This window comes from Podarcis muralis, chromosome 1, assembly GCF_964188315.1.
Source record: "Podarcis muralis chromosome 1, rPodMur119.hap1.1, whole genome shotgun sequence".
In the NCBI taxonomy this organism is placed as follows: Eukaryota; Metazoa; Chordata; class Lepidosauria; order Squamata; family Lacertidae; genus Podarcis; species Podarcis muralis.
In genome coordinates, this window is record NC_135655.1 from 104,918,049 (window position 1) to 104,945,909 (window position 27,861).

The 27,861-nt window shown below is 43.5% G+C and overlaps 1 protein-coding gene across 2 annotated transcripts in view; it reads right to left on the reverse strand.

Annotated features, from left to right (window-relative positions):
• Nucleotides 1-7,348: 7,348 nt before the first annotated feature.
• ACVR1 (activin A receptor type 1) overlaps nucleotides 7,349-27,861 on the reverse strand; it is a 73,198-nt gene continuing 52,685 nt past the window's right edge. For both annotated transcript variants that reach the window (XM_077936351.1, XM_077936360.1), the window contains exons 4-10: nucleotides 26,483-26,700; nucleotides 23,588-23,687; nucleotides 21,888-22,034; nucleotides 20,142-20,417; nucleotides 18,018-18,215; nucleotides 9,152-9,282; nucleotides 7,349-7,993 (exon numbers count right to left, since the gene is read on the reverse strand). In XM_077936351.1, the coding sequence (XP_077792477.1) occupies nucleotides 7,859-7,993; nucleotides 9,152-9,282; nucleotides 18,018-18,215; nucleotides 20,142-20,417; nucleotides 21,888-22,034; nucleotides 23,588-23,687; nucleotides 26,483-26,700 (1,205 nt within the window). In that variant the 3' untranslated portion in view covers nucleotides 7,349-7,858. The remainder of the gene's footprint in view (nucleotides 7,994-9,151; nucleotides 9,283-18,017; nucleotides 18,216-20,141; nucleotides 20,418-21,887; nucleotides 22,035-23,587; nucleotides 23,688-26,482; nucleotides 26,701-27,861) is intronic.

The following is a 27,861-nucleotide window of genomic DNA, read 5'->3' on the forward strand; positions in this document are numbered from 1 at the left end:
ATGCAACTTTACACTTGTCTTCCCTCTTCCACTCCTGCTCAAATCATCAAAACTAGTGTGGCCACCTGCCTATTTTTATTCAAATGTCCAATACTATGGAACCAAGCAATTCAATATTTCCGGGGGGGGGGGGGGGGGCTTTAAAGCTATCAATGTGTCAAATGCAAGCTACAGAGGTTTCAGAATTAGCTAGCCAAGTTGGTTTGTTTCTTCTTTTTCTTAAAAAAAAGCCCCCCAAACTCAGTGCTTTAATCTGTAGACATTGAACAATAATATTTTCCCTCCCTTTCACTGGACCTCAAGTTCTATTTTTATATCTATTTTGCAATATGAGCAATTGCAATATCCATCTAGAGTAACCAATATGAAGGGGGAAAACTGCTCTACTCTGCCAGTCAAAAGGCAATTTCTACCCGACCACTGTCATTTTGTAAGTTTTGAACATTGTACTCTGGCAGACTTTGCTTGTTAACGGCTTATCCATTTGTGATCCCAACACTTTCCCAGTTTATTCCATGTATTCTTGCCATTGACAACATTTTACCTGAATGCACACATTTCTCAACGTATTTTCAGAAGCATTTCATCTTGAAATACACATTTTTTAAGAACACATATTGTTATTGATTTTTTGAGTGGAGAACTTTATTGCAAAATTCAGAGAAGTGTGAAATCCAAAGGATAACCACATTCCAATATGTACATCAGCCCAGGAAGCGCAGATCAGATCTGTTCACATTGGAATTCAAAGAAATTGAATTTCTCAAGCATCAGTTAGAACTTCACTCTCCCAAGGAATTGTACACACCCTTAGCTGACATGCTTGTTCCTGTGGTGTAGGGTATCAAATAATCATGGTGTAAGTGCACTGAATAAAGAAGAATGAGTGCTGAATTTGGTTTTTTTAAAGGAAACATTTTTGATAAGGGATAGAAGGAACTGCTAGCCTAGCCCATCATAGGATTACCAGAATCAGGGTTTAAGGCAGAATTTATGTCCACACACATTTTATTATTGCTGGGCAATTGAGCCTCCTCTAAACAGATGCAATTTTATGTCCTCCAACACAGTCCTGCTGTGCTTGTACTATTCCTTGGCACTTCCCATGTTTCTACCATGCATTAGCAATCCTGCAAACACTTAACTTGCCACTAACAAGCAGTAGATATTGTACTACTAAGTAAGCAAACTTGAAGCAGTAGTACAGATGTGCCAGAACACCCACAATTCATTTAAAAATGTTTAATATCACTTTCCTTGATGAAGACTTTCATACTGTTAAAAGAGGACCTCATCATTAAGAAGACATTCACAAATTAGGTTATTTCAAATTAACCATACAAATGGTAGAAGAACTAGAAGTTTGCTTTTTAAATATAGATAGGTAGTCTGGCTCACCCACCAACACATGGAAAAGTTCACTCTGATTAACCAGACAGGAGGAGATTTTTTTCTCCTCTCCTCCACCTGCCCCCAGTTTCCTTATCATCATTTATTATTTTTAGCAGGATGAAACTTTCTGCGGCAAGCCATCATTCTCCAAGCAAATACCAAACTTCATCTCAACACCCTGGAAACCTTAGGGACAAATGCATCCAAACACAGACTCTTCCCAGCATTTCTTCGCAACGTGTGACCAGATCATATTACCGATTCTGTTTCCAGCCCAGCAAATCATGGCACACCTAACCCCGTCTCAGAAGAGGGGCCATGGTTTGCAGCCAGTGTTAGACGTGCTCAGAGTAGACCGGCTGAAACTAAGAGCATGACTGAGTTCCATCAAGTTCAATGGGTCCAACTCTAAGAAGAACCGAGTTGGAAACAACCCCATATCCTCCCGCCCCCCTGTATACAGTGACAGGCGCAGCAGTGTTCCATGGAGCAAAGGCGCACAAATCAAAGCTCTTACAACGCTTCTCCCAAAAGAGCTTTCGTAAAGCAATCTGAAGGAGAACGGGGGAAATGGAAGCTACAACAGGGCCCTGTCTCGTTTGGAACAAAGTCCATTCAGCTCGTTTCCTAAGCTCGAGGCATCGTGCTGGTTTAACGGTTGTTAGGACACCCACTTACATTCAGCATCCATCGTTTTCACTATGAGGGCTCCACAGGGAGAACAGCTACACAGTTATAAGGCAAGGCACTCAGATCAAAACTCTTTACTCAGGAAACTCAAGATTATTATTTTTTTAAAAAAAAACAAAAAACACCACGGTCAGAACAGCATGATCTGATTTGTTCATACATCATCACACAATAATTTGTGTCCTTGCGAGGTCATTGCTCCAGCACAGACCCCAGCTCCCCAACAACAACTGCCCGGCACCCAAAATCAGCATCACCTTTATGAAGAATCTCTCTGGTGTTTTTCAGTGGCGTTCTGTCCTACACCACCAGTTTGTTGACACTGCTTCTGACTTGCAGAAACAGCAAAGGCAGGGAGAAGATAATCAGTGGATATACGCTGGTGATGCAAAACTTTACGGCATTTACCTCGAACCACAAGAGGCACTAACAGAACGAGGGGACATTTTCTTTCCATTTGACTTGAAAATATTCTATGTCATTTATACAAATAACTGCTAAATACAAAAAAAGGAAGTAAAATTTAAAAAATAGCTTTCTCCCCGCCCCGGTAGAGTTCATATGCACATTACGTATATAGCTTAGATGAAGAAAAATGCACTTTCCCATAATACGATCCATGGCCTACCATTCTGCCATTTTCTTCTGCTGCTGCTCCCCTTTCTCTAGGATCAATAAGGTACTAGATGTGGCATCATTTGGATAATGGCTTTATATTTAAGAGATATATATATATCTATATAATATGCTTTCGTAGATTTTCACGGGTACAGGAATGCAGGTTTTGGTGTCCTCGGGTGTCTTCCCGTGTAAAAGTTGGGGTGTCTAGGCGACGTTTCGACGAGGTCTCACTCGTCATCTTCAGGCTGGTGCTTTCGGCTTCTTGTTACTGGAACAGAGCAGGATCTCAGTGTTTGAGTTCCTATAAATACTGTTGAGGAGGTGTGGCCTCTAATGTTCTTGGGCAGAGAGGAAGTTCCCAGGCTAGTGTGCCTTTTCTTCTTTTGTTTCTTAATTACTTGAGGGATATCTTGAGTGATTTCTTGAGTTGTATCCTGAGTACCACTTAGGTGGGTCATTAGGTGTGGATTAGTTGCTAAAGCCTTTGTGTCTTGACCTCTTGAACTTTGTGAAGAGTTTTTCTGGGAAGATGGTTGTACTGCATTTTGTTGTGCTCTGGCTTGGCTTCGTGTATAGGGGCGAGCTGTGGTTTTCTGGTCTGTGCCAGCCAGATCTGTGTAGGGATTGCAGGGGGGTGCAGCATCCGGAGGTGCCACCATGGTTTGGCTACTGGATGGTATCTGTAATTCATCTGTGGAGAGGGTCTGGGTTTGGGTCTGGTGTGGTTGATTGGTGATGGCGTTCTGTGTGCCTCTGGCTCTGGTGTCAGTTTTTGTGGGGAGGGCTAATTTCCAGATGTCTGGCAAGCGGGATGTGTCGTCACGCTTGTTCATGTTGTGAGGGTGTTTCTCTATCTCGATGGCTTCCATGATTATTCTCTTGTGGTGATGTTCCATGTTAAAGAGCAATTTGGAATCTGCAAAATTAATTTCGTGTCCTGTTTCTTTCATGTGTTGGAAAAGAGAGGAAGTTTTTTCTTCTTTTTTGACGGCATTCTTGTGTTCTGCGATACGTGCATTTATTCGTCTGTTAGTTTGTCCAATGTACGTGGCTGGGCAGACTTTGCAGGGTATTTCATAGACCCCTTGGTTTTCCAACTGGATTTTATCCTTGGGGTTTCTGAGGATATTGGCTATTTTTTGGTTGGTGCAAAAGGCTGTTTTGATATTGTGTTTATGGAGGATTTTGCTAATTTTATCTGTAGTGCCCTTGATATAAGGAAGGAGGGCCATGCCATTGTTTTCTTCTGTGTCTTGGTTTTTGGGGGGTGTTTCTTTTTGGATTAGCTTCGTAACCCTGTTTTGCTGGTATCCATTGGCAATTAACACATTTGAGAGATTCTGTAACTCAGTTGTCAAGTGGTTTTTGTCAGCCAGGCGTTTGGTTCTGGAGATGAGAGTCTTGGCTACGGAGTTTATTTGTGCAGGGTGGTGGTGTGATTGTGCATGTAAGTAGCGGTTGGTGTGTGTTTTTTTCCGGTAGATAGTGTGTCCTAGGGAGCCATCAGGTTTTTTGTAGATTAGGACGTCAAGGAAGGGAAGTTGGTTGTTGGCTTCTATTTCCATAGTGAATTGTATTTTGGGGTGTAGGCTGTTGAGATGTGTGAGGAAGCTATCCAGTTTTTCCTTCCCGTGTGGCCAAATTACAAAGGTGTCGTCAACATATCTGAGCCAAAGTTTGGGTTTGTGTTCTGACTTGTCTAAGGCATTGGTTTCAAAGTGTTCCATGTACAGGTTTGCGATGACCGGTGAGAGGGGTGATCCCATAGGTGCTCCTTCTATCTGTTTGTATCTTTGTCCATTGTGGATGAAGTACGTGTTGGTTAGGCAGTGCTTGGTCAGGTCCAAGATGTATTCGGGGGGATTGTATTTGTTTTGAATGGCTGTCAAGGCTTCATTAATGGGCACTTGTGTGAAGAGAGATACAACATCGAAGCTCACAAGTAGGTCATTGGGATGTAGGTTTTGCTTCTTTATTGTTTCTATGAACTGGAAGGAGTTTGGAACGTGTGAAGAGATGGATTCTGCATAGGGCTGAAGTTGCTTGGCGAGAAATTTAGCGAGATTTTGTAGAGGTGAGCCTATGGAGCTGACTATTGGTCTGAGTGGTGTTCCTTCTTTGTGTATCTTGGGGAGGCCGTAGAGTTTGGGGCATCTGGATGATTTTTCTCTGGGGATGATTCTTAGCTGGATTTCTTCACTGATAGGAGAGGCTTTTATTTTGGATTTGGTGGTTTTTTCCAGATAGGTGGTGGGATCTGTTTTTATAGGTTGGTAGGTAGGGTCTTGGAGTAGATTTGATAGTTTTGCTTGGTAGTCCGATGTGTTCATCACAACAGTGGCATTACCTTTGTCTGCTGGGAGAATGATTATGTTGTTGTCTTTCCTCAGGTCGGAATGATGACCTACTTGTGAGCTTCGATGTTGTATCTCTCTTCACACAAGTGCCCATTAATGAAGCCTTGACAGCCATTCAAAACAAATACAATCCCCCCGAATACATCTTGGACCTGACCAAGCACTGCCTAACCAACACGTACTTCATCCACAATGGACAAAGATACAAACAGATAGAAGGAGCACCTATGGGATCACCCCTCTCACCGGTCATCGCAAACCTGTACATGGAACACTTTGAAACCAATGCCTTAGACAAGTCAGAACACAAACCCAAACTTTGGCTCAGATATGTTGACGACACCTTTGTAATTTGGCCACACGGGAAGGAAAAACTGGATAGCTTCCTCACACATCTCAACAGCCTACACCCCAAAATACAATTCACTATGGAAATAGAAGCCAACAACCAACTTCCCTTCCTTGACGTCCTAATCTACAAAAAACCTGATGGCTCCCTAGGACACACTATCTACCGGAAAAAAACACACACCAACCGCTACTTACATGCACAATCACACCACCACCCTGCACAAATAAACTCCGTAGCCAAGACTCTCATCTCCAGAACCAAACGCCTGGCTGACAAAAACCACTTGACAACTGAGTTACAGAATCTCTCAAATGTGTTAATTGCCAATGGATACCAGCAAAACAGGGTTACGAAGCTAATCCAAAAAGAAACACCCCCCAAAAACCAAGACACAGAAGAAAACAATGGCATGGCCCTCCTTCCTTATATCAAGGGCACTACAGATAAAATTAGCAAAATCCTCCATAAACACAATATCAAAACAGCCTTTTGCACCAACCAAAAAATAGCCAATATCCTCAGAAACCCCAAGGATAAAATCCAGTTGGAAAACCAAGGGGTCTATGAAATACCCTGCAAAGTCTGCCCAGCCACGTACATTGGACAAACTAACAGACGAATAAATGCACGTATCGCAGAACACAAGAATGCCGTCAAAAAAGAAGAAAAAACTTCCTCTCTTTTCCAACACATGAAAGAAACAGGACACGAAATTAATTTTGCAGATTCCAAATTGCTCTTTAACATGGAACATCACCACAAGAGAATAATCATGGAAGCCATCGAGATAGAGAAACACCCTCACAACATGAACAAGCGTGACGACACATCCCGCTTGCCAGACATCTGGAAATTAGCCCTCCCCACAAAAACTGACACCAGAGCCAGAGGCACACAGAACGCCATCACCAATCAACCACACCAGACCCAAACCCAGACCCTCTCCACAGATGAATTACAGATACCATCCAGTAGCCAAACCATGGTGGCACCTCCGGATGCTGCACCCCCCTGCAATCCCTACACAGATCTGGCTGGCACAGACCAGAAAACCACAGCTCGCCCCTATACACGAAGCCAAGCCAGAGCACAACAAAATGCAGTACAACCATCTTCCCAGAAAAACTCTTCACAAAGTTCAAGAGGTCAAGACACAAAGGCTTTAGCAACTAATCCACACCTAATGACCCACCTAAGTGGTACTCAGGATACAACTCAAGAAATCACTCAAGATATCCCTCAAGTAATTAAGAAACAAAAGAAGAAAAGGCACACTAGCCTGGGAACTTCCTCTCTGCCCAAGAACATTAGAGGCCACACCTCCTCAACAGTATTTATAGGAACTCAAACACTGAGATCCTGCTCTGTTCCAGTAACAAGAAGCCGAAAGCACCAGCCTGAAGATGACGAGTGAGACCTCGTCGAAACGTCGCCTAGACACCCCAACTTTTACACGGGAAGACACCCGAGGACACCAAAACCTGCATCTATATAATATTTATATATAAATGTTCCGCTTATTTTGAACTGAAAAATATATGTTACAGACCACACGCATATAAAATGTGAAGCACTTTAAAAAAGGTGATTAAAGTGTATAACTGATAATACGAGGGGGGGGCAGGGAGAAGGACCATTTCAGGTTATACCGTGTTAAACCTCCCCCCCCCAAAAAAAATACGTCTGTAAGAAATAAATGATAGAAGCCACATAAAAATAAGCTTTTAACTATTCGCACTTTCCTCAGTATTTTAAAACTGTTAAGTGCACTAATAATAAATAAAAGTTCGCAGTTTCCATATAAACAATAATTCCTAGCGTCCAGCATTATTGTAAACGGTACACATATGTAAAATGCAGCTTTAAAATAATAATAAAAAGAGTCAGTTACAAGTTCAATTTCCCAAATTGGATTTCCCATTATTATTATTATTAAAAAAAAAAAATATCAATGAGTACAGGGCCAATCATATTTTTGGCAAGTCATGTCTTTCAAATTAAACCGTAACAGTGCAAGTAAGGAATGCAAGGAATCCCTAGTGCAATAAAGAGAAGCGCAGGCAATATTGCTGATTCGAATTGACCACTTCCACTTGGGAGCGAGAAAAGGAGACACTTTCCTTTTTCTTTCTTTTTATGAAATAAAAAAAAAAAAAGCCATGGTTTTAATGCCCCAGTTTTGTCTTAGGACTTCTCTTCTTTCCTTCCTTCCTTCCATAGGCCACCATAGATTCAGCATTAAGTCTTTACAGATTGGCCATTTGTAAAATACCACGGACAGTCACCGATTAAGGCTCACATGGGTCTATTTCCTTTTCAATGGCTGGTTAGGTAAACAACTCTGCCTCTGTTTGAAGCCACTTGTGGCCGGATCCTAGAGTTCATCAAGACACTCTTCCATGCTGGACACAAGCCATGATGTCCTGTCAGCATCAGGTGTTGGTTATCAACAGTCAGCTTTGAGCTTATCTAAGGAATTGTCGATTTTGGTCAAAGTCTTTTTAATACGCAGCGCTGTTAATCTGGCTGATGGGTTGTGGTACCAGCATTCTTTCATCAACTTGGCAAGGGAAGTTAACGTCTGAAAAGGAAAGGTAGATGGGTGTTCAGATCAGATCAAGTTTTGAAACACTGTCCATGCAAATCTCAGTAGACTTCAAGAATCTATATAAGATCATTTCAGACACCACACCAAACTGTAGTCCAAAGGTGGGGAACAACCAGTCCTGGGTCATTCTTGGCCTGCCAAGGGGTCCAAATAAACATGCAAAGCAGTTTTCTGCAAACCACACCCACCAACCAGGTGACATCACTGATGATGTCAGCTGATGGGCTAAAGGGCATGATTAATCTTGCATGGCTGGAAATGCCTGTTCCCAGCAGGAAAGAGGCTCTTACAGGCAAGGCAGCAAGACTCAACCCCAGGGCATAGGCAAACTCCGGCCCTCCAGATGTTTGGGACTACAATTCCCATCATCCCTGACCACTGGTCCTGTTAGCTACGGATGATGGGAATTGTAGTCCCAAGCACCTGGAGGGTCGGGGTTTGCCTATGCCTGCTCAACCCCCTACTCATGACAAACAGGGGTTAAATTCTGCTCAGGAAACAGGTGTGCGCAGTCAAAGAAAGGGGCGAAAGGAGGTGAAAGAAAGGGGAATCTTTGCTCCTTCATTCCCCTGCCACTGCTGTAGCAGGGAAGGGGAGAGGGGAGGCAAAGCTTTGAGCAGTAGACGGGACAGCCCACCTGTCAAGTCTTGTGTCATACTGACATTGTCTGAGCGGCAGATGAGCACTCCCACACACCTGTCAAACATCACCTACAAGGCCAAAAAGGTTTCCCCACCCCCTTCTATAGTGATTGAAGCTTAATGATTTGGCATCACTGTTACATAGTTAGCCCCCACCCCACCCTGAGAAAAATAATAGCTGGATTAATTTCTGTGACCATGCACCCCATGTCCCTTAAGCCTTGTCCCTTAAGAGTAAACCCATTCTTAAGGGCACATACATTGCCTTTTAGGAACACACAAATGTTCTTCAGCCTTGAGTCCTTAGATGTTACTGGACTACAACTGCCATCATGCCTGACCTCTGGCTAAGCTGGCTGGAGATGATGGGAGTTGTAGCCCAATCCCATATGGATCCCCAAGGTTTAGGAACACAATAGCAGAGGTCGTTTTGTTTTTTAAAAGATGATCTATAAGAAATATGGCAGGATGTGATGGGCTGGGCACTTACAGGATCTGAAAACCATCTGTTGGGAATGTTTGGCCTCTGCTGATCCACACAGACCACTTTTCTCATGTCTTCAAAGCTGGGGTCATTAGGCACTACGTCATAAAATGGAGGTTTGTAGTCTTCGACAATACCTACGGCCAAAACACAACATAGATCCTGTAGTTGCATCGATACGTTTCAGAATCTTCATTAGCGAGACAAAGTTCAGTGCATTATTACATAGCATGGAGCCTTAGCCAAAGCTAAGTCCTTGTGACATCTCACCGATATTATGAAACGAATTTCTAATAGCACAATACAATCAAGACATTAATCAGCCAGTTCTCCCTGTGGGTTAGAATGCAGTTCCTTACTCTGCAAAGAAAAACATATGTACAGAAGGCAAATACAGTCACAAACAAGGCTGCAGAGTCTTGGTAAATAATCTGGAGACAGAGGGGAGGTGGGGGGAGAAAGAACAGAAGAACTCAAGATTCCAGGACAGTACACATATGCTTCTAAATCCACACTAGACAACACAGGGCCTGTGGAAAATCAGAATGGGATGGGGCAGTCATTCAGAAAACAATAGAATGAACCCCAATTCTATGCCAGGCATCAGGCTCCCTAAAAACCTGTTTAAAACCATCTTCCAAGTATCAAGATGAGTTTCATTGGTATGCTGGCAGCAAATACGAGATTTATTTTGCACTGTGTGATTTAACCATAAAATTAAACCAGGGTATCTTGGATGCTACTTGGGAAACAAAAATAAAATGCCTACCTACAGTATTCCATTTTAAAAGCACCTTAGTCATTTTGAACAATGAGCAAGTCATTGTATCTCATACTATTAAGGAAAGAGGGGGGGGAAACTTGGCAAGAATAATCCAGGAAGGAATTCAGAAATGTTCAGAAACGTCCCTTTGAGTGATATTTTGCTCCATCTACATTTAAGAAAACAGGCTAGACATGCAGACAGACAGTCAGACAGACAGGCATACATTTAAAAAAAAAATACTATTTTGTTTATTTGCTTCCTGGAATCCTTTGAAAGAAAGGACAGGATTGAGATTTACTAGAAGGGGAAAAAATCAGTAACAACAGAGAATAAATTAGCACATCGGATCATTTATGTCATTGCCTTTCAAAGCTTAATGACTCATTATATACTCTATATTGACAACTATTTGTTTACACAGTTCAGCAATGATAACGATTTGTGCATGTGTTAGGATTGCTTTTGTCTGTTTATAACTTGATCCTGAAAGTTTTTGCCACTGAAAGAACATTCATTCGTATCTGGGGAATTTCCCAATAAAACCCGGACATCTGGCAAATCTAGACTCACAAGGTACTACAGTGGTGCCTCGCAAGACGAAATTAATTCGTTCCGCAAGTCTCTTCGTCTTGCGAGTTTTTCGTCTTGCGATGCACGGTTTCCCATAGGAATGCATTGAAAATCAATTAATGCGTTCCTAGGGAAACCGCCTTCAGACCAGGTCCGGGGACAGTCTGTCCCCCGACCTCTTCTGAAGGCTGGGGGGGGGGACAAGGGCCTTTCTTCCCACCCCCAGCATTTTAAAAAACCCCGGGACAGCGGAGGACGTCTCCGCTGTCCGGGGCAATCTTAAAATGCTGGCGGGCGGCATTTTAAAATCGCCCGGGACAGCGGAGGACTTCTCCGCTGTCCGGGGCGATTTAAAAGCCCCTGGGAAGGCAGGCAGGGGGGACAAAGACTTTTGCCCCCGCCTGCCTTCAGAAGAGGTCCAGGACCTCGTTCTGATGCCGGGCGGCGGGGTGAGAGGTTCCCGCCCCGCCGCCCGGCATCGGGGCATCGTTCCGAAGCCCGGCGGCAGCGAGAGAAGGTGTCCCCGCCCCGCCGCCAGGCTTCGGAGGAGGTCCGAGGACAGCGGGGAAGACGCGCTGCGCTTCCCCGCTGTCCCGGAGATTTCCCTATGGGCTGTCGTCTTGCGAAGCAAGCCCATAGGGAAATTCGTTTTGCGAAGCGCCTCCAAAACGGAAAACCCTTTCGTCTAGCGGGTTTTCCGTCTTGCGAGGCGTTCGTCTTGCGAGGTACCACTGTACCTGAGAATCAGAAAAAGTAGTAGAAGGAATGCTGATTAATATGATGATTTATATGCTACCCGTCTGGCCGAGTTGCCCCAGTCAATCTGCACAGTTCCCAACAGAATATTAAAAACACAATAAAACATCAAATATTAAAAACATCAAACATTAAAAACTTCCCTGAACAGGTTAATGATGTTCTTGCCCACCAAGACAACAAAATGACCTTCACACCCGTAACATCAGATGCTGTTGTAAATACACTTGACACTAATGCATAGAAATTTTCTTTTACGGTTAACCAAGTCTGCATTAATTCCTTCTAAATGCCTCCTCCTTTGCCAGCCTTTTGTATCTACTGCCTTACTGAAGAGTCCTTTGGGGACAACGGCTCGTCTATCATTTTTGACAAGTCCACAGGATAGGATAGGCAACACATGTAAATAAAATCCCCAAGAGTAGGGAGCTGGCAAGAGCTGGTGGTGACCCCTGGTGTCTCCACCAGCAACTCCACCCAGCACTGCAGTGCACATACAACATGAGTCACGTTTCTGCCAGGTCAGTGAGGCCACATGTATCTATGCCAACACTCATATTCAGCTGCCAGCTGCACTAAGGCGCAAGGTTCATGGCGTTTTTCTCTCCTTTTCACCAACTTCCCTTGGCCCTTAAGTTCACCTATGTATGCTGAATCCTCGGCCAAGGGAAGCTCTCTTCCTGGTTGTGACTTGTTTAAATAATAATAATAATAATAATAATAATAATAATAATAATAATAATATCCCACCAATCTATCTGGGTTGCAACACTTCTGATAGAAAATTGTAGAAATCTAGAAGGTAATCTCTTAAAAGCCTAGCGGTGATGTTCATAAATTATTTCTGCATTTAATTTAGCTCATACAAATCCTTACGTATTTATTTTTACTTGGACTGGCCACACATTTATCCCATTCTTGTGCATTCATGCTGGCATCTAAACTAATCTGCAGCTGTCCTTCCTTTCTCCTGATCAGAAAGACCTAGCAGTGGTATTTTACCAAAGGGAGAAAAGGTACCCCTTTGCAAAGATGTGAAAATATGCCTGATTTTGCTAGTACGAGTGCTGACGACTGCTGGACAGATCACTGATTAATATGTTCCACAATGATTATCAAGATTATACCTCGATGCAGGCTTCAAGGAAGGAAACCAAGGCACAAAATGAACACTCAAACCCTTCAAGATCCTATTAAGTGGGATTGCTTCCAAATGACTCTTAAGGACAATCTATCTGCTTTGAGGAACAGTGGACCAAGCTCAGAACATCCATTATTGCAGCCTGCGAACAAACTATTGGATACTAAACCAAGAAACACCAGGACTGGTTTGATGAGAATGACAGTGAGATTGAATGCATTATTGACAAGAAAAGGAAGGCCTTTCAGATCTGGCAAAGAGATAGAAAGTGTGCCAATAAGAATAAAACTTATGCCAGCGCTAAGGATGAGGTTCAAAGAAGAACCAGAGAACTAAAGAACACTTGGAGGATAAAAAAAAGCTCAAGCAATCCAGCATTTAGCAGACACTCATGATTTACAGAGTTTCTTTAAAGCCACAATGACCATCTATGGGACAATAAATCATGGCATATGCCTCCTACACTCAACAGATGGTACCACACTCCTAAATGATAAAGAAGCTATTGCACAGTGCTGGAAAGAACATTACCATCATCTCCTTAACCACAACTCCCCTGTAGCTGCTGAGGTCCCCTCACAAATTCCACAAAAACAAATTGGAGATGAGCTTGCAGTATCTCCAAATCTGGGAGAGTTGTGTACAGCTATTAACCAAATGAGAAACAACAAAGCCAGCGGATCTGATGGGATACCTCAAAGTGGGCAAAACTGAACTTACACAAGAACTTCACAATGTCATCGAAAAATATGGGAAAGAGAGAGGAGATCCCAGCAGACTTTAGAGATGCCAAAATTATCACTCTCTCTATGGCCTTCAACACTGTAAATCATAATGACCTGTGGACTGTCCTTCTGAAAATCGGCTGCCCAGATAACGTTGTGAACATCATTCGGCTCCTCCATAGTAACATGGCAGCAACAATTGCAGATATCAACGGCTCTCAAAGTGGACCAGTCACAGTGGGATCAGACGTTAAACAGGGTTGTGTTATTGCCCCAACTCTATTTATCATTTTCATTACCATGATCCTACACTTTGTTGAAGGGAAACTCCCCACGGGAGTAGAAATCATACATCGAACAGATGGAAAGCTCTTTAATCTGAGTAGGCTGAAAGCAAAGAGTAAGGTTACTATAACTTCTGTCATAGAGCTTCAGTATGCTGATGATAACGTAGTGTGTGCACACTCAGAGGATGACCTCCAAACCATCCTAAATATATTTGCAGAAGCTAATGAAAAGCTTCGCCTTTCGCTCAACATCCAAAAAACCAAAGTGCTGCACCAACAAGCACAAAACAACCCCTCTGCAGCGCCACAAATCCAACTAAATGGTGTAATGTTGGAAAGTGTCAATCAGTTCTCCTACCTGGGCATTTATCTTTCCACAAGGACCGACATTGATGCCAAAATGCCTGAATTTGACAAGTGCAGCTTTCTCCCAACTGAAGTGCAGTGTGTTTGAGGACTGGGACATTCATAGGGATACCAAAATGCTTGTTTACAAAGCTAATGTACTATCCACCTTACTGTATGCTTGTGAAACATGGACCACTTATAAACACCATCTCCAACTCCTCGAAAGATTCAATCTCTGAAAAATTTTATATATCACTTGGGAAGACAGGTGAACTAATGCCAGTGTACTGGAAGAAGCAAAGTTCAACAGTGTAGAATCAATTATTCTTCAACATCAACTTCGTTGGACTGATCACTTTGTTCAGATGCCTAATTATCATCTTCCAAAGCAACTACGCTATTCCGAACTTGGAAAGCATAATGCTGGTGATCAACAAAAGAGGTTTAAAGACTCTCTTAAGGCAAATCTTTTAAAATGTAGTATAAAAGGTAAAGGGACCCCTGACCATTAGGTCCAGTCGTGACCGACTCTGGGGTTGCAGCGCTCATCTCGCTTTACTGGCCAAGGGAGCCGGCGTACAGCTTCTGGGTCATGTGGCCAGCATGACTAAGTATCTACTTGCACTTTGATGTGCTTTCGAACTGCTAGGTTGGCAGCAGCAGGGACCAGACAATGGGAGCTCACCCCGTCGCAGGGATTCAAACCGCCGACCTTCTGATCGGCAAATCCTATGCTCTGTGGTCTAACCCACAGCGCCACCCGCACCCCAAATGTAGTATAAACACTGGCAATTGGGAAACACTGGCCTGCGAACACTCCAATTGGAGGATAGCCTTTACCAAAGGTGTCATGGGCTTTGAAGATGCTCGAAACCTATGTCCCCACTGTGGAGGGACGTGTTGATCCAGAATTGGCCTCCACAGTCACTTACGGACTCACTGTGAAGACCGTGTTCATGGAAGACAATCACTAAAGAAGAAGGAAGTGGCTTGGCAGGCAAATAAGGCCCATCAGAGATGGGTTCACTATCCCCGCTAACAGAGACTTGCATTTATACAACTGAATATTCCTATGCATATTTTAAACTTTCTTGTTGACTGTATTACAGTAGAAGAAGAAGAAGCTGTTTGGCTTTTACTCCAATGTGTTTTTTTGGTGTGTGTTTTTAAAAAATACAATTAACAAAGCCAAAGTTTTAAGGCTCCTATGGGGCTGCTTCTGGCACCAGACCTACTGAAGAAAGTCACCATAACCTCTGATCTACACTGTCATAACACTGTCATAATGAACCCTGCCATAGTTTCCTTCTATTCAACCAGAATAAAATGGATTATTTTTAAAGATAAATGTATTTGAACTAATGAAATATAATCCATAAAACCAGTGATAAACAGAGAACTTAAGGCTCAACAATTCTAACCTATGTTGCAGGAGATGAGAGGAAATGCACCCTCATCTCATCCTCAATTCTAGTCCTGGTATGCTTAGACAGTGAGGAGGAACAAGAGCAGCTGACCCCTGGACTGAAAAAAGGCAGCAGCAGTCTGAGTGCCTCCTCTGAAGGTTCCAAAATCATAGTGGAAATTCTGGTTTGGATTTGCTTTTAGTAGATCATTGTCTGTCACTTCCTCCATGTCCGCACCTCCAGGATGCCACAAATTGTTTCAGGGGTTCTTGATTCATTTGGATCCAAGGCACACCCTAACTTGGGCATAGACAAACTCGGCCCTCCAGATGTTTTGGGACTACAACTCCCATCATACCTAGCTAACATGACCAGCGGTCAGGGATGGTGGGAGTTGAAGTCCCAAAACATCTGGAGGGCTGAGTTTGCCTATGCCTGCCCTAACTTCACCATGTTTCTGAGAAATCACTCGGAAACTTGAGAGTTCTCTATAGATGAACAATAGGTGATGCTGTGTTTCTCTGATTTTGTTCGGCACAAAAGAAGATTGGTCATTTAACGGTTCTAGGAGGACCCATACCAGTGTGGAATTCCCCCTTGTCCATTTCACACAACAGGTTCTGGCAGCACCTTCCAGGTGAATTTTGTCCTATGTTCCACTCAATCCCTACTCACTCACCTTTCCGTGGGGGCAAAATGAACCTTTTAAAGCCAAGGTGCTATTAAGGAACATGCAAAATGATGACTGGCTATGCATGACCATCATCAACTCTATGGCTACTTTTCTGGAAGCAAAGTATGGCTGTCTGTGTATGCTCTGAAGGTCACCACCTTTCTGAAGATATGTAAGTCTGGTCAGTGTCTGGATAGGAGACCACTTGGGAAACAAATGTATGTTCCATAATGGAAGAAAGGTGGGATATAAATGTAAGAATAAGCAATGGCCATCCTGGGTCGACAGGTACTGTGTCAGCCACATATTCTCCATGTGTTCCTCCCAGCTCATCCAGGCTTGCTGCACTGAGGCTTCCATTACCTCTTGAATGTCATGAGCTGCCCTGTATACCTTTGTTCTCCTTTCTCCATAAAAGCAGGGAAAGTGCTAGCTGAAAACAGGTACCATCTTCAATGACGAATGGGGCTGCCTTGAGTTGGGGAGCTTGCTCTTTTGACTGGCAGAGGAAAATCCGGGTGGAAAACCACTGCTGCGCTTGTACGGACACAGGATGGAACGTGAAACCAAGCAACTGAATGTGAAACAAACTGTACTGATTCCTGCATGTCTTGTAATATTTCCAAAGAAATGGGGAGAAACTGACCTATCACACACTTAAAAAACAGCAACTCTTGTTAGGGGAGAGAACGATCCTGTTTTCATCTCCACAATACTTGGCTGCTACTTTAAAATAGGGGGAGGAAACTCACTCCTGCGGGCCAAATCCAGCCCTCCAAGCCTCTCTGATCAGCCCTCAAAACTCCACCCAAGCCATTCCCTTTCCCAAGGTCACTCTACCCACAAGATTTGCTCGGTGCTGTCCTTGAGTGCTTTTGTCCCTGGAAAGAACTGTGATCATGGCTCTTTCTTGCCTTGATAGAGGATGGAGAGGTCCAAGTGAGTGCAAGTGTAGCGAGGCCTCTGACTTTTCTGTAGCTGGAATGTGCCCAGCAGTACAAAGAAAGAGTCACAGCCATCGCCTCTGGCGTGTGGCTCCCATACAACCCTCCAAGGGTTCCAAGAGCTAAGAAAGGTGATCACTGAAAGCTTATTACACACATCCGCAAAACAAAATGTCCGCCAATAAGCATGTAAGAATGATCCACGTACTACTTTTGAACTTTCCAATAGGGTGCTGCTCCAATTGGTCTTAAAATGTATTCTCACTTCTACAGATGCCTTAGGATTCAGTACACTGTTCTTTTAAACAGCTTTACTTCAAAGAACTCCTATACCATATAGATAATTGAGATTGTACAATGTTTAAAATGCCACCGACCCTGTACTAGTGCTGATGCTACCAAAAAAAAGCAAAGAAAAAAAGCTGATGCTACCAAAAAGAAAAGAAAAGAGGAGTCTTCTCCATGGCAAATCCATCTCCATTATTCCGCTGTCAGGCCATGCCTCAGTAGGAAGGCAAAGCAATCCTCCTTAAGCCATGTTGCTGTAAGGATGAATTCTCCCTGCCACAGGCATGGGATTCCATGAAACCCCAAGGGGATTTCCTTTCCTTACTTAGAACTTTAGCAGTGAAATGTTAATTATCAAGGAAAGTGTTTACTGACTGGGGCTGGTGAGAGATACAGTCCAAAACATCTGGAGGAGTACCAGCTTTTCCCCTTACAGAACTTGCTGCCCCCCTCCTGATCATTTAAGGTACGCCTCAGTGTGGTCCCATGTTTACGTTTCAGCTATATAAACTGAATGAATGAATGCTTAAACAGAGATGTTGTAAAGGCAAGTGGGGTAATCTGAACAGCTTTGACCCACTGTCATAAGCTGAGAAATCTGTTGTGATCTATGAGTTTCTGTATATCACCTCACTTTTTTTTTAATGCAGTTGGCGGCGAACGTAATAAAGAACATTGGAATTTGACTTGGAATTCATAAAGTACCTACTTTCACACACACACACACACACACACACACACACACACCCAATTTGAAATAGTATATGGGGGGGGGGGGGAGAGGCACATCAAGAAAAGCGGCAGCCCGAATCCTGCAAAGTAGGTAGGAGTTCAGTGCAATTTAAGGCACAAATACCAGGAGAGAAAACTTGAAACCACCTACTACTAAGGAAGATACAAGAGAAGCTTTTCACCTTTAGTGGCCAGTGGATTAATGCAACTAATTCTAGAAAGGAACAGATACTCACCATTGCTCACCATACGCCTGGCTACTTCCCAAAGGACCAGTCCAAATGCCCAGATATCAACCCGTTTGTAAGAGTCAAAGCAGTCCACTTGGATGGTTTCATCTAAGACTTCTGGCGCCATGTAGCGCTTGGTACCCACACGGGGGTTGTTTCCTACATCCAACTGATTGGTGCTTTGGGAGTGCATGACTGCAAGGCCTGTAATTGCAAACAGAAGACCTGTGAAGTCAGTGTTGGTCTTTCAGCTTGAGGGGAGCCCACCTGTTACCATTGCCATATATTTTTCAGCTACAAAGTGCCATCGTGTCATGGTTTTGAACATGAGACCTCCTGCATGGTAAGCACTGGGATATGGCCCTTTCCCCTATACCTACTCTAAGAGATTAGGAAGGCCTTTGTAAAGCAACAACACCTAGTCGTAGCAAATCTAAGCAGCGACAACACAACACCACTAGACTAGCGTTTATGTGGTGGGAATATATTGTGGTCCAGCAGACTGAGTGCTACATAGCCACTATCCTTTTCACACATCTGCTATAAGGGGGGGGGGGATAAATCTTAACTCCCAAGGTTCAAGGTGAGCTTTTGAGGAAATTGATGGAACCAAAAGTGCAGCGAAGGCTAACGCAAGGACAGCTGTGACCGTAAAAATGGGTCAAATCAAACACCTTCCAAAAATAAACCACAGACACATATGGTCACCAGAAAGTAAACACCTTAAAAAAATACAGTATGCAAACTACTCTACACAGTTTGCATTCTGCTCCAACCACCAAATAGCTTAAAATTGATATATATTACACTGCAGCCTTCAAATAGCAGCAATTTTAAGTAAGTAAACTAACCACCACCGAAAAACGAATGACAGTTTACAGTAAAGCAAAGGCCAGACAAACAGACCTTTCATGAGCCCATCCATCAATATAAATATTGCTGGGCAACATGGAGCACTTAAAAGTGAAAACATCTTTACTTTGTATCTCAGATATGCCAATTAAATCTTTGTTGAAGGGGACAACTGTATACAGTAACTAAGCAGCCCCATATAAATTCAAAGGGATTGCAAGATCCATGCATACAAAGTTTTCAGAAAGATACAATCCTGCATGGGACAGGGTAATCCAACTGACAGGCTATCATTTGGGCAGTGCAAATAATATATCACACATAAGGTCCCTTGGCTTATTCATAGTTTAAAGTGTCCTGTCTAGATGTGGTGAATACGGGGATTGCCCTTCTGATAGGAGACATAAGAGATTCCATGCTGCATTTTCTTTTTTGATAATAAAACATTCATTCAAAAGTCGCAATGCAGCTTTGTCCACTGCCATAATATCACAGAATGATCATTCCAATCCTCAGCCCTACATGTGATAGTGCCAGTGCAGATCTGCAGTGCGGATGCTTCTATTACCCACAATCCCCATGGACCTGGGGTGGTTTTGCTCCCATCTAATGAGCAGTGCAGTATGGGAGGGCAAGGCAAGAGTGTGAGCATGACAATCCAAAAGCCAGGTTCACAGGCTCGCCTGCTTCTGCCTTAGAAGTGCTGTAAATCCCTGATGCCTCTACCACAGAATGGCCAACCCACACTTTAATTTAAGCAGTAGGTGGCAGTGTTAAACTGGACCTGAGAGGTGTTGGGAAATATCAACCCCAACAAGTCAGAACATTATCCCAAAAGACAACAGGCTGGGTTCAAAGGAAGCTATAATCACAGTTGTGCCCTGGACTCTAAGCTGAAACCTAGAACCACACAATGGCAGTGGTAGCAAATACTCTAGCTGGTGTCTTGAAGAGAAAAAAGCCTTCATTCATGATGCCACTGGTGGTTCTTCCCCTCCTGATTTTTTATTTACTCCAACACATGTGTCTCTAAAACCATGTATGAAGGATATCTTTTACAGGGCTGTACAAACAACATCAGAAAACAGTATGCAAGATTCTGCAGACAGGAGCGAGACTTAAAAATGATGTGCGCCCTCTAGTGGATGAAGAACAATTCCCCCCCCCCCCCATAAACTCTTAAATCCAAATAAAGAAAGGTCCTCAAGAATTGCATCGGGTTATTTGAGGACTGCATATTTAAAATGCAAAAAAGAAGGAGAAGGGAAAACCACTCACCTAGGTCTGCTATGCAACACTGTCCGTTTTTCTTAACCAGGATATTTTTACTCTTCAAGTCTCGGTGAGCAATGGCAGGTTTCCCTTGGGTCCCAAATATCTCTATGTGCAAATGTGCAAGGCCACTAGCTATAGACAAGACTATCCGCAGGCAGCTCACTGTGTCGAGCGTCGTGAGTTGCAGATAGTCATACAAAGAGCCCATCTCATGGTAGTGGGTGATTAGCCACAACTGAGTGCTGGAATTCCGAGAGGTCATATCTGAGGCAATAAACCCTGAAAGAAGGAGAAGAAACACCAGGTGAACGATCAGGGGTTTCCTTCCCCTCACTATCTAAACTCTCTCCAGAATTAGGCCATGCAAGATGCAGGCTGCAGCGTCGTTTTCCTCAGTGTTAAATTCTAGCTTTCAAACCCACAATCTTAGCTTGCTGACTGAAAAGGCGTCTACAAAATGGCAATGCACATACAAGTCCGTTACTGCCAGTACTCTGAACCCATGCCTACCAAGGCCTCAGCTGCACTAGGCATTTAAAGCAGGATCGTGGCTTCCTCCAAAGAATCCTGGGAGCTGTAGTTTGTTAAAGGTGCCGTGAGTTGTTACTCCCCCTCACGGAACTACAGTCCTCAGAGTGGCTTAACAGTCCATCCTCCGTCCCAGGGAACTCTGGGAATTGTAGCTCCGTGAGGGGAACAGGGGACTCTCAGTTCCCTTAACAAACTACAGCTCCCAGGATTCTCTGGGGGAAGGCATGGCTAATTAAAGTGGTATGGTACTGCTTTAAATGTATGGTCTCTTCTGAAGGTATGGTCTGTTCTGAATATACTGCATGGGGATAGGGAACCTCAGACCCACAGGGGCAAGCCGCAAACCACAGCTCCTCTGAAGGACAAACCACACGACAGCCTCATCCTGTGCACTCCTCAAGTGATTTCACCTGCCTGGAATGTGTCTTTAAAATGTGGTAGTTATTGCTTGCCTGGATAGACAGAAAAGATGCTAGTATATGTATGTATACAAACATACATGGGGTGGGGGCAGTTAGAAACTTTTGCATGGGCTGGAATGTACAACATTTAAGAACCGCCTCAGTTGCTATGTCTCTGGTCCCAACCAACCACCAGCACACAGTCCCTAGATGGTTGCCCATGACAGGATGAGGCTGGTGGGCTGGGAAATATTCCCCATCTCTAGCAAATATAGTCTGTTTTTAAGAGTCTGCTTCATCTTATTTGCAATGGAAATGTGTACTGAAATGACATACAGTGGTACCTCGGGTTACATACGCTTCAGGTTACATATGCTTCAGGTTACAGACTATGCTAACCCAGAAATAGTGCTTCAGGTTAAGAACTTTGCTTCAGGATGAGAACAGAAATCGTGCTCCGGCAGCACGGCAGCAGCAGGAGGCCCCATTAGCTAAGTACTTAACCCAAGGTACCACTGTAATGCTTAATACATAGGATTACACAGAGGTATACTTAAAAACATTTTTATCATGGTGCACATATGGTATTTGGTCGGTGGGGGAATCATGCTCATGAGTATGGTTTTGCTAAGAGAAAACCGAATGCAAGGATATATTTCTGCAGGAGTCAAGTTTTTCTTGATGAAGGTGGATCAAAACTTAAGGGGGTGGAGAAAGCCTTGCACTACAGCGTTCAGTAGACTCAGGGTCCAGGTCTTTTTTAACGCTCCCCACGCCCTTATCTGTATACAAAAGCCATTAAGAAAATATCACTCACCTAAAATGTTTTCGTGCCTCAGCAACACAGTATTGTACAATTCCGTTTCCCTGAACCAGGACTTCTCGTCTCGGGAAGAAAATATCTTTACTGCAACATTTTCTCCTTGCCACTGTCCTCTCCAGACCTCACCGTATCGACCTTTCCCTAGAACAGGCAAACAGATACACAGGATTTGAGCAGCAGTCTTCATTAAGCAAATAGTAGGATGCTTCCAGGCTAGACCAGAGCAGAGACTTGAAACTAAATCAACATTTTAAGGCACTTTAAAAACAAACCCTTCATGGTGCTCAGGCTCCAAGGCAAGAGATTCTCACTTCAGGATGTAGTTGGGTGGAGAGGAAACATAGCAAGGACTTTGGCCAAATATTACCAATAACGGATGTTTTAAGACCAACTTCAGAGGCACCTGGCTCTGAGATCAATTTAGGCCTTTTTCGTGGTAGCCCCTCTTCTGTGCAATTTCTTCCCAAGGGCTATATGGCTGACTCCTTTGGTTCAGAGGTTTACAGAAAGTTTTTTTTAATACCCACTTGTTTTCCTTGGCTTTTAATGCTTCATTTTAGAGGAGCTAATTGGGTGTTTTGTTTTTCTCACAGGTGTTGATTTTATACAGTACATTTAAACCAGCTGTAGGGTTGCAATTTTTATGTTTCCGTGTTTGTTTAACAAAACTGTTCATTTGTTATTAACGGAAGCAGCTTTGGGGAAACTATAGGCTTGACAGCTAGCTCAGAAATATGTGAAATAAATAGATCCCTGGCTGTACTTCCCATTTCTTTCTATTTCAGCAAGCAGGCACCAGCAGTTACTAAAGGCTTGGAGCACTGGGAATGCTGATATCAGTTCCACCAATACCCTGCCATAGAACAGATTCAGGTGCGTGTTAACTGTGTGGCTGCTTTTGGAAGCTGAATCTCATATGCCTTATATTCTTGCCATCGGCCCACAGTACTGCCTACCCTCCAGCAGTTTACCAAGTGGAGCTGCCATCCCCACTCACCCCCAGCCCTTGTATTGAAAATAATTCAACAGGTGAGGTCAAAGATTGGAAACTGTGGGCAAATGCATGCACAGTACACACTCCACCACTGAGCAGGGGAGACTTGCTAACTGATTTACACATGAAAATAGCGTTGCCCGTTTGCCACGCAGGAAGTAAAAGACATAATAACAGTAATAATGCATTGATGTATGTGGTAAATGAAGGCGACACAGTAGAAGGGAGCAGTACGTGAGCTGTACACTGGGGACCCTGGGTTCAACCCAAGCAAACTAAAATAAGCTTAATTCAACACAGTGCCACCTGCTTTCCTTGGCAGCTACACACGACTGACGCTGGTCTCTCGTTTCTTTACCTCGCCTTTGGCACATGTTCATCAGCAACAGGTGTAATCCAGGGTAACGGGACACACGACACCTTTGAGGCTCTTGGCGTTACACAGAAGGGACTTCCTGTCCAAGGATTCCACTCGCGACTCAATACAGACCAGCCGCTTAACCATTTGGCCTCTCTTTGAAACACAGACACACCGTTTCTTGAAAGTGCAACCCTATACGTCTCTATTCAGAAGTAAACCCTTTTTGAGTTTAATGGGACTTACTTCCAGGTAGATGTGTACAGGATCACACCCTTCTCCACAGCACACAACACAGAGGAACCATCAGGTCCCTGTCCCAGGTAGAATAAGATTACTAACCCACACACTCCAACAGCGTAATCTGGCGAGCCACCGTTCTTTGTACCAGGAAAGGAAGGCCAGAGCCACTTCCGGATGTACAGGTATGGTCCAACAAGTCCTGTGTGGAAAAATAAGACCACATGTTTGGAACTAGAATTGAAATGGAACAGAAGCTGGCATTCTGCCACCTCCCTCCCTTCAATTCATTTATTGAAGGCATTTTTCTTCCATTTACATTGCACTCAGGGACCTATTTGTCTGCTGTTTGGAAGGCTTAATCCACTCTGCAATGGCCTCTGTACCTGTAAATTGCATCCACTTTGGCCCAAAGGGGGTGGGGGCTATAGCTGTTTTCATAGTGAATGGAGAGCACATAGTTTTGTTTGTACAGAGCAGCTTGGACCACAAATTACAGATCAAATGTGAGAGAGCACGGAGTGACTCAGGAAAAAAATCGCAAATTAAAAAATGCACAGAAACAGATACAAGGTGGATCTACAATTTGCTCCCTGGTTTTCTGCACCAAAAAAGGGAAATCTTCCTGCTAGGGAACGGTAGGCTAATAATTCCAGACCTTCCAAACCAGTAATCTACATTACTTTGCAATTATAGTATAGTTGATATATATTTTTAAAAGACATCCACCATCCAAACCAGTAAGAGGCTGAACTCCAGGTGCTACTGAAAACATATACGCAGCCATACATGTGTTGAAAAAAAGTACATATAGGCTGTGTGAACACATGCTAACAGAAGCCCCCTTCAGGCATTGCAATGAAGAGTTCAAGTAACACATGGGCGGGGCATTGGGGAGACAAGGACCCCAATGACCAACTATTAAGAGAGAAAGTGTCTGCAGCAGGGAGTCTTCAGTACAGGTTTTCCTGGGTTCTAAAAATACACAAGCAGCCTCCACTGGGACAGCTCTGACGGTACAGCATGAGACTCCCAATCTCAGGGTGGTGGGTATTTGCCCACACTGGGCAAATCATTCCTGGCTTGCAGGGGGTTGGACTAGATGACCCTCGTGGTCCCTTCCAATTCCACAGTTCCATGATTCTATGAACCTGCACGAGGTGCAGAAGGTTCTCCAACACAGAGCTTTGAAGGAGGACGAGGGGAGCAGAGCTTGACACACTCACCCCCTGCTGGCCCCTCCTCCACCTCAAGTGGGTTTTTTCTTCATTGTAATGCAAATCTTCATTGTAATGCCTGAAAGCTTTTGTGACTGGCTTAACGCAGAGATTACTGAAATGTAATCCCCTTCTAACTGTCTATTGAGGTTTTAATGCAGTTTATCACCCAATTTGGAGAACTGCTCCTACTCAGCAGTTTTATATAATTTATGCCACTGGGGGAAGGTGGGGGCGGACTGATGTTCCCTCTTGGTTGGGAAGCTCATCTTTTTATAACTAGTTTATTAGAACTGTGGCATTTTGGAGTGGTGACTTCATCAAAAGGGGGGAGGGTGAGATACGAAGTTCAATAAACACTGCTTTAATTAAGAATTATAATTACATCATTATCATTATTATTTTTATTAGAATCACCCTTAAGCAAAAACACATGTAAGAGTCCCTAAAAGGAATGCCACCCTTAGATACTGAACTTTTAATAGGATTTGATAGAGTAGTCAAAATAGAACCGTTTACGGCTACATGCCTACGCACAGTGACCAAGGAATAAGTCCCATTTAACTCAACACAGCTTATCTCTGAAAATAAATATACAGGGTTACAACTGTTAAAGCCCAAAGAGGTTACTGAAATTTGACTGCTTAGAAACTTCCTGTTTTGGGCTTAAGCACTGAGCAGAAAACCGCTCAGAATAACAAAATCTGTAAATAAATAAAGTGTGTGTGTGTGTACACACCTTTGATATAGAGGTACACACCTTTGATATAGAGATATTAGCAAGTGCCATTAACTCAACAGGAAAAGGATTTGTATTATTCTACTACAATCTTGTCCTGAAAAATGCATTTTAAATCACTCAGGTACAACCACAAGGTGGCAGCAAAACAATTTATATGTTCAGTTTTAAAGCATTTACCAAAGGAATGATGGATATCCTACTGATCCTGCCTTCAAAATATATAGTCATACCTCTAGCTGCGTTAAGTTCAGGTTGCGGATTTTCGGGTTGCGAGCGCAGCAAACCCGGAAGTGTATACTTCCAGGTTTCGCCATGCGCGCATGCGCAGAAGCGTTCTGCGTGCTTCACGCATGCGCAGGAGAGCTCTACTGTGTCAGGCGCAGAAGCAGCACTCTACTTACTTTTCGGGGGGGTGAACGGCACCCTGGAACGGATTGTGTTCGTAAGTAGAGGTACCGCTTGTACAGCAGTCTTGAGGCCCTTGCGCCATGCCAACACTAGTACGTGTTCATGCTATCAACTGTATAAACACACCACTTGCACATTGTGGTTAACTCACTTCTAATAAAAGCACCAGAAGACATACAAGAATGAATGAGCTCCATCAACAGACTTCCTCCCTGTGTCCTAATTCTCCCAGTGAAGCTGAACGTCTCAGACCCCTCTGCTGAGAATCAGAATCAGAAATGGGGAGTGCGCTCACGTCCTGTTTGCAGGATACCCATAGGTATTGGTTGGCTGCTGTGAGAACAGGACAGTGGGCTGGACAAGGTTTTGTCTTGAGCCAACAGGGATCTTCTTAAGCGAGCATTAAAAATAATCCACAGAAGGTGGTGGTGGGAACAGAATTCAGCTCCTAATGACATTTTAGTTTTTAAGAGAGTGGGCAATGCCTACTCCAAGCTTATAAAAAGGTAGTTGGAGAAGGAGACTGTGTGTAGTGTTCATATTTCACAAGTAACATTTTTGGCAGTCTGATCAAAAAATAAAAACAGCAGAATGCTTTCATAGGAATAACAGCAGACGAGATTTACTTACTGCCAGGGTGCTGTCACCAACGTTTGATGCTATGAGTCCCTCAATGGTTCCATATTCTGGATCCCTTGAATTGAGCCTTTCCATATGGTACTGTTTCACTTTTCGGATGATCAGCAACGTCACTGCAGAAAATATCAGGAGCGCCAGAACTGATGCTACAACAAATATGATAAGTGTTTCCGTGGTGTAACCCACAGCTTCCCCTTGAAGTGGGTGCCCTTCACATAAAAACAAAAAGAAAGAACAGAAGGTAAGTCAAATCTTAAATGCTGGGAATTTTGACAAAAGTCCATTGAAAAGAAAGATAGAAGGACACTCGCTTGTGTACATTTACTGTAAATCCTTATTTAAAAAACCCCACACAATTTAATTGGAGAATTCAGCTGTCTCAGAAGGAGTTGGTGTGCTGAAGAAGGCTTTGGGGAGGAGGGAGACTCGGCACCTGGCCATCTAAAAAACCGGGAAGCTAAAACCTAGAAGTGTGAAATCTTTCTTTCCAGCTCTGGTGTTAACTCCAATATCTGGTAGACTCTTAAAAACAGCCCAGCAGGCTAAATGGGAACCCAGCTGGAGCTCTTGAACTTTGTGAGGCCAGCTCTTCCATGGATACTTGCATTCTGTCAGAATACAATACTCTATATTTCTTATTTTTAATTATGTATTTATTTTCTTACATTTATATTCTCCTTTCTGACATCATGGAAGTCCACATGGATTCCAACCGATCACCCATCCAGGCCAGGTCTGAACCTACCAAGCTTTTCTCAAACAAGTGGACCCTGATGGCCCCACTGGTGCCTCACAACGTGCCTCTTTTTTAGGGCCTCTCTGCACTTATCATTTATAAGTGGTACAACTGCTCTTTGAGTTAATGTTTTCAAGAGTGAATTGGGAGCTGATTGCCTGCATCTCTGGTCACATGTCATTGTTATTAGAGAGCGAGTGTAGGGTTTTCTTCTCCACACTAATGGTGAGTTGTGCCTGAACTGAGATAAGTTCCAGGGTTGTGGTCACACCCCTTAAGGACCTTATGTGGTAGCAACTATACCACTATGAATAGGAAGTGTGGAAGGGCCCTTACACTTGTATCCCACCTGGTTTGTTACATTCATAGTCCCACCAACTTCCATCTCATTTTCCGTTTTTAGATTTCAGTTTGTTCTTCGTAGAGTATAAGCTACTCCTGGTTCCTGTGGGGAGCAGTTTTGTATCTGTGGAATCTCCCTGTGTTTTATAAAACCCTGATTTTCCAGTGTGGAGAATCTCCACAGATACAGGAGCTTCTTGCTTCAAGAACTCTCCAACTTGGGAAGCCAGATCTAGAACTCTAATTCCTGCCACACCCCTCACATGTCCACTTTCCCCTATCTGGAATGCCT